We start from the raw sequence: 7261 nt of genomic DNA on the forward strand, positions 1-7261 counted from the left end.
GCTCACAAACTCAGCTGTGGGAGAGGAGCAAGGGAAGGATAACCTGAGGTACCGATGCTGGTGAGTGAGGGTCTTCCCAGGGGAAAGCCAGGCGTCCTGAGTCATCCGAACGCAGGACCTGAAATGCGTTTTTGCCTTCAAGGGTAAGCGTTTTTAAAAAAGACTTGTTTCTCTATTTGAGAGAGAGTGTGAGACAGCTCATGAGTGGGAGGAGCAGAGCGAGAGCAGAGGGAGAAAGAATTTCAAGCAGACTCCCCGCTGAGCACAGAGCCTGACACGGGGCTCGATCTCACGACCCTGAGATCATGACCTGAGCTGAAATCAAGAGTTAGACACTCACCTGACTGAGCCACCCAGGTGCCCCTTCAAGGGCAAGCATTTGAAAATCACCAAATAGCATATCTACAAATTGATAACTGTACCTGGCACGAACACTATTAGCAATTTATGAAATCATGGGGGAGAGGGGATGGGCGTTGTTTGCAGTTGTGAAGCTGACAGGTCCGACCAGGAGGAGGAGGTGATGACAGAAATGTGACTGGCTTTCCGAGGTGGCCCTGTCAATCCAAGTGCAGGGGCCCACTAGGTGGTGTTCGGGGAAGTATGCTCAGCTCAGGGAAGGATGCTTTTGGCAGAATGTGGGCATGCTGAGCTGAAGCTTTGATTTGTATTGAGGGGAGGGTAACCTACTCACCTCATCTTAGAATATGTACAAGATAATTAAGAAAGAGACAATAAAAGATAAGTAGGATTGTCATTAAACAAACCCAGATCGGTTCAGATGCATGCAACGTGTGGTGGATGTCATTAAGGAGCTGGTGGAATTGTGAACAATTCCAAGAAAACACAGACTTGTTCTATGTAGCCTCTACCCCTTTACCCAAATCTGACAAAGCATATCAAAAAAGGGAGGGCTTGGGGCGCCTGGCTGGCTCAGTGGATAGAGCATGCAACTCATGGTCTCAGGGATGTAGGTTCCAGCCCCACGTTGGATGTAGAGATTACTCAAAAAAATAAAAGCTTTAAAAAAAAGTGTGTGAGGGGAGGTTTTAACAGACTCCTGGAACATTCCAGCTAACTCATTCCTTCCCACATCCAAGGGCCTTACCTGTTTGCTTTATTTCACTCCAAAAATGACTGTGCCTAAGAGTTTTTAAGACAATGTTTGACACTCTATGGTGTTACTGGGCACCAAGAAGATGTACCAAGAAAATGTACAGAGATTCTGCTATACTTTATTCCATATCATGTTACAAGAAAACAACAGTGACAGCTGACAAACCATTACATCTTTCATAATACAGACAAATTACACTTGGTAACAAATATGCAACATGTATTATTCCATTCTGCTTACTATGTTTCATTTTGGAGTATAATAGTTTTCTGAATGATGCTAACACATTTCTTAGGTACCGACCCTCTGCTAGAAAGTACACATCTTAGTGTATCATACAAAAAAAAAAAAAAAAAGATAAAAGAAAAAAAAAATCCACTCCCAACTAGAGAATGTAGATTTTGTATGTGCCTCTAAAATATGCTGCTGTAGGAAGGGGAATGAAAATAGGAGATTGCTTATTTTACTTGAGACCTTTTTGTTATTGTTGTTTTTGGTATATGAGAAAATTGCAAGGCAGTAACATGCGTGGTTTCCTCTGCCTACAAGCCAGTAAGAGAGATAGAAGTTATGTGCAATTATGCAGCATATTCCCATGTATAGGGGGGCAGGGAAAAATCTACCCCAGTATGTACAGCCTAAACATCCTCTTATGTAACAAAGATTACAAAACCAGTAAGTACTATTCACAGATGAGTATTTTATATAGACACATAACCTAGGGTATTAATTACACTGGCTTTCACGTACACACTGAGGGAAAGATACCAAGAGGTCTTGCTTTCTCTGCAAACCTGGAGGCTCCCCTGGAAACTTCTCTTACCACTCTTGGGAGGTAGAAATAGCTCCTCACCCTTTTTTCAGTGGATGGACAGCCACCCCTGCCTTATGTCCCCTGTTTTGTTTTTGTTTTTCCTTTGAGCACTGCAAAGACATTTCTTCATGTCTTATGTATCCTGCATCTTTAAGTCAACCAAACTGTTCCTTGAAGAAAATGGCAATGTCCCAAAGTTTCTTTCAGAATCCTGTGCGGGCGCTGACGTTGCATTGATACCATCCCCATGCTAATGAGTTCCTAATATTCCAGCTGTATGAATTCAGGCTAGTCCTTCATATAAAAATAATCTCACAAAACATTCCAGTGCTTTCTCAATAGAATAATAAATCTGCTAATGAACACATTCTGTAATGATTTTCATGGCTGCCCTCCGTGGGAGGGGGCGGGGGGAGAGGAGGTGGGAAGACGGATTGCCAATAGGAGAGGAGAGGGGAGAGAGACAAACCCAACTTTGGATTTCCTGTACTGAGGACAAGACTGGGGAGCTACAAACCTCCTAAATGAGACCTTCTGAGACACATGTCTGTGTAAAAACCAGATTTCCCTCCACACTGAGTAGCATTATGTTTCCTCTCCCGAGAGAAGCTGCCTATGACAGGGGCAGATATCTCTGAATGACACTAACATTCCTAATCGAAGTCTCTTAATATTAAATATTTTCATATGTTCAACTTAGAAAGCTTATTAAATAGCAAGATTTAATCATCAGCTGCTCTTGGTTTAAAGTTAGTAAAATACAAAAGTTATGCCTCTCCCCCAAAGAAATAATTCAAAACCAATCACAGGCAAGGCTGTTCTTGATTGTATGTAAAATTTTCTCTCCCTATTTATGTTAAGGAATCCTAATTTAAGCACACATTAAAATACCACTAAAGACTTCCAATGGGTTGGAATGTCCGAGAGAAGAATGGGAAAGACTTCTAGGTAGCAAACAGTAAACACTCTAGCCTTGGGTAACTTTTGCTCTCTTTAAAATCAATTAGTAAGTAATTCTTTGCTTTGCACCTAGAAGCTTTCAATGAATGCTACTTCTGAATAGGATGGATTGTGACCTTGACATATTTATTCATGCCCCACTCCAGGGAAGGTGCCCTTTTAATGCTTAGAAGTTCTGGGTCCAATTTCCTAGGAATACTGGCTTTGACCAGAAAGAAGCTTTTCCCTCACGGGACTTTCAGAGAATGCCTTTGCCAACTGGCTCATAATTCCTAGTCTTGATCCTAAAAAGTGCGATGCATTTCAAGTTCTCAATCTCTCCTTCTTTCTGACCAACAGGAAAATGTAAAACAACGTACATGAAAAGTATTTCCACCGGAACTGGTGTTCTGAGGGGCTAGGTTTCATGCTTTAGATGAAGTTCCATAACTGCCCCGTTGGCCTCAGTATTATTTGGGGTTGTGCAGCGAGGCCGGCCCCACTGGGAGAAGGCCTGCATCAGGCAGCTCGCCCTCCCCATCAAAGCACAGCGCGTGCCCAGTCCACTTTTCCCTCCTTGTCACATAAGCGCCTTCATCCTCTGAGGCCCTTCATCTTCTTAATAAGGGAAGCTGGGCCTTTCTTTTTCCCTTGCCATCTTGAAAGCAAGACTCCTGCATTATTTCTACAACCTGCGTTCAAACAGTTTTTCCAGGAGACTGGTTAAAGTTAAGGTCCCCAATGATGTCTTCCAATCAGCTTGGAATGTTTTAAAATTTATAATGTAAAGATGCTTTGGTGTAAATGAGCAAATTTTTAACTCTGGATAACTCTGTAATTTGCTTTTTAAAATGGTAACTAGACAAGATGGCTTTTGGGGCTCATCCAGCAGATACAATTCTTTTGCACCCAAGTTGTAAGCATTCTGTTCCTCATTCTTTTCTCCTCCACTTAGAAAATGCTCCTGAAGCATAACAGAGTGGATGGAAAATACAAGATGTTGACAAGACGCAGAAAACATGTAAAAAGTCACCTCAATTTCCAGAGGTTGAAAAGTAAGCAATTTATCCCTGTCTTTGTTCTTAATGCTTGAGATTTGTTTCTTTACTTCCAACCTGCTTGCAAAACAGTCATGCTATGTGGCTTGAAAATGCTAAGCAGATTCCAATATCCTATGTACATGTGCAGTTATTTCCAAGAAAAAAGCCACATTTGCAGATGTCCTCAAAAGGTAAGCGACAAGTGGGGCCCCACAGCTAGGGACCAAGTTGTCAAGTCAGCCTGAGAACAGGGGTTTGCTTTAGCTAAAAATTTCCTTCCTGGGGGTTGCAAAATGTACACTGCTCTTAAAGAAAACACACATTGTTTTATGCCACTATGTGGCTTTCAAGTACGGACATTACTGAAGAAGTGTGAACACCAAATGTGTTGTCTTAATGTATTTAAGACATGGCTGGTGAAAGCATAAAAACCTTTACAGAGACGCTGCACTGCAGAGGGAAATCAAACAAAATCAAACACAAAAGACTGAAAAGAATACATGCCATGTATCAGTAAGCAAAGCTTAATCTTCACATAGTTCTTGGAAATCACAAGGTATCCAAATGCGTGCAAGGTTTTAAATAAATTGCAGAGAAAACAGGGTCTTGCCAGCTTCAATTTTCTTGTGAGTGAAATCCACCACAGGGAGGGGAAGGAAACTGATCCGTCATTCCCTTCGTATTATTGGCCACTTCATTAATGGTTTTTTTTTTCTTCCCAGAATGATGACAACTTAATCCTGGAAGGAGGAAAAGAGAAAATTGCTATATGTAAAAAAAAAAACAGAAAAACAAAAACACCAAAAAAAACCAAAACCAAAACCAAACAACTTACATCATTCATTTTTTTCTAAATTACACGAGACATCAAAATTGGTCAGGCCAAAAGTAAGTCTATCCATTTTCTCGGCAGCCACCCCGAGCGCACTTATGGGAGGCAGAGGGGTCTCCTTCACCAAAACAGTTCTCGTACCATGATAAGCAAATGTTCTGACTCCATTTTCTCCCCTTAAAATAATTTAACTCCATGAATTTAAATGATCTAACCTCTTCTTGGATTATTTAGAGGAAAAGAAAGTCAGCAAATTTCCTTCCCCGAATCATTAGTAGGAATAACTGGTCTTAATTAAGTGCCTGGAGCATCATACAGACCATTAAAAGGACATATCCTCGTGTTCATTTCTATGGGCATGAAATAGAAAAAGGGATCACATACATGCTTTATAAAAAGCCCGGCTGTATATAATTCCTTGGTTGCCTATTATCAGACCTAGTTTCAGCAGAGTGAAAATTGGCCAGCATGACCTGAATTGCCAGCCTCGTGTCCGGCATACAGCTGTGCATTTCCAATTTAACCAGTGCCTGCTTAAACTTGGTAACTACTTCCCTGTGAGCGGGTCAAGGGGAAAGAAGGAATGTTCTCTCTCTTCCTCTCCACATTTCTGTTTGGTTCTTAAGCATTTTCATTGAGTCCTTAGGATGGGAAAGTAATGTCTTGCCAGGAAGGCTGAAAAGAAACACTCCCAGGATCAAGTCACACAGCCCAGAGGCTCCAGGCCCAGAACGAACTCCTCATTTCCATTTAAAGCTCAAGGTCACTGAGGCCTGCTTAGGCCTGTTTGTTCCCGTCTACACTGCTACACTGTCATCTTCCCAAGCAGGGAAGGAAACTTGACCTTTTGTTGAGACACAGCTGTCCCACTGCTGGTCACGCAGGCTCTCGTGCCAAGAACTTTACTACTACCTTGACCAAGAAAGCAAAAAGTTCCAGCTTACTGTTAAGAACAGCATCCTCCCTTCTCTCGACTCATTTCCTCTGCTTAATAGGATGATTTTTTGGAAGGTTAACCTTCCATCCTTTCTTTTTCATTGAGGTGAAATTCACAGAACCTAAAATTAACCATTGTAAGGCATATAATTTAGTGGCATTTAGGATATTCACAGTGTTATCCAAACATCCCCTCTGTCTAGTTCCAGAACATTTTTGCTACCCCCAAAGGAGATCCTATACCCTTGAAGCAGTCACTCCCATTCTCCTCTTGCTGCAGCTCCCTGGCATCCACCAATCTGCTTTCTGTCTCTATGTATTTACCTATTCTGGATATTTCATACGAACAGAATCATACAATATGTGACCTGTTGTGTCTGGCTTCTTTCACTTAGCGTAACGTTCATCCATGTTGTAGCATGTATCAGAACTTCATCCCTTGTTATGGCCAATGGATATACCACGTTTTGTTTATCCATTCATGAGTTGATGTATATCTGGATTGTTTTCACCTTTTTGCTATTATGAATAGTGCTGCTATGAACAGTCATGTGCAAGTATTTAAATACCTGTTTTCCAATTCTTTTGGGTAAATACCGAGGAGTGGAATTGCTGGGCCATATGGCAATTTTATGTTTAACTTTTGGAGAACTGGCAAACTATTTTCCACAGTGGCTGCCCCATTTTATATTACCACCAGTGATACACAAAGGTTCCAATTTCTCCACAACACCCTTGCCAATATTTGTTATTTTCTGTTTTTTTTTTTTTTGGATTACAGACATCCTAGCGGGGTGAACTGGTATCTCATTGTGGTTTTGATTTGCATTTACCTAATGATTAGTTAGGCTGAGCACCTTTTCATATGCTTGTTGGCCATCTGTATATCTTCTTTGGAGAAATATGTATTCCAAGTCCTTTGCCTGCTTTTAAATTGGGTTGTTGGTCTTTTTGTTGTTGAGTTGTAGGACTTTTTATATATTTTGGATATCAATCCCTTGATCTGAAAATATTTACTCCCATTTTGTGGACTGTCTCTTCACTCTGTTGATAATGTTCTTTGATGCACATTTTAATTAGGATAAAGTCCAATTTATCCATTTTTTTTTCTTTTGTTGCTTATGGTTTTGGTGTCATATCTAAAAATCCATTGTCAAACTTAAGGTTATGAAGATTTACATTTTCTTCTAAGAGTTTTATAGTTTTAATTCTTACATTTAGATCTTCAATCCATTTTGAGTTAATTTTTGTATGTGGTATGAGATAGAGGTAACATTCCATTCTTAAGAGTTCTCTGTCCTCAGTGACTGAGACAAAAAGCCCTTACCTTAAGTTTCTGGGAGAGGCTGGGGGTGGAGGGAGAAGCCTTGGTGGAAGCTCTTTGTTATCACTAAGTCCAAACTCCTCAGATATTATCTCAAATACTTGCTGGTTGTGGCTCACTTGGCCAGCCCTCACCCCTGCCAGGCTGCCCAGATCTCTTCTTAAACAAGTGACCACCCTAGCAAAAATAACTAAAGGAGACCAACTGCCTTAGCCCCCGTTCTCCCAGGGAAATGAAGTAAATCCATCTTGTGCTCTAC

General features: G+C 41.0%; 1 protein-coding gene across 4 annotated transcripts in view; it reads right to left on the reverse strand.

The window, feature by feature from the left end:
* Window positions 1-1215: 1215 nt before the first annotated feature.
* The window catches only part of CDK14 (cyclin dependent kinase 14), a 511224-nt gene continuing 505178 nt past the window's right edge, over window positions 1216-7261 (reverse strand). For all 4 annotated transcript variants that reach the window (XM_081800571.1, XM_081800565.1, XM_081800566.1 and 1 more), the window contains one exon: window positions 1216-4650. In XM_081800571.1, coding sequence (XP_081656697.1) covers window positions 4526-4650 — 125 coding nt within the window. In that variant the 3' untranslated portion in view covers window positions 1216-4525. The remainder of the gene's footprint in view (window positions 4651-7261) is intronic.

The sequence above is a fragment of the Leptonychotes weddellii genome, chromosome 12, assembly GCF_054177405.1.
Source record: "Leptonychotes weddellii isolate Sample4059 chromosome 12, ASM5417740v2, whole genome shotgun sequence".
NCBI classification, from domain to species: Eukaryota; Metazoa; Chordata; class Mammalia; order Carnivora; family Phocidae; genus Leptonychotes; species Leptonychotes weddellii.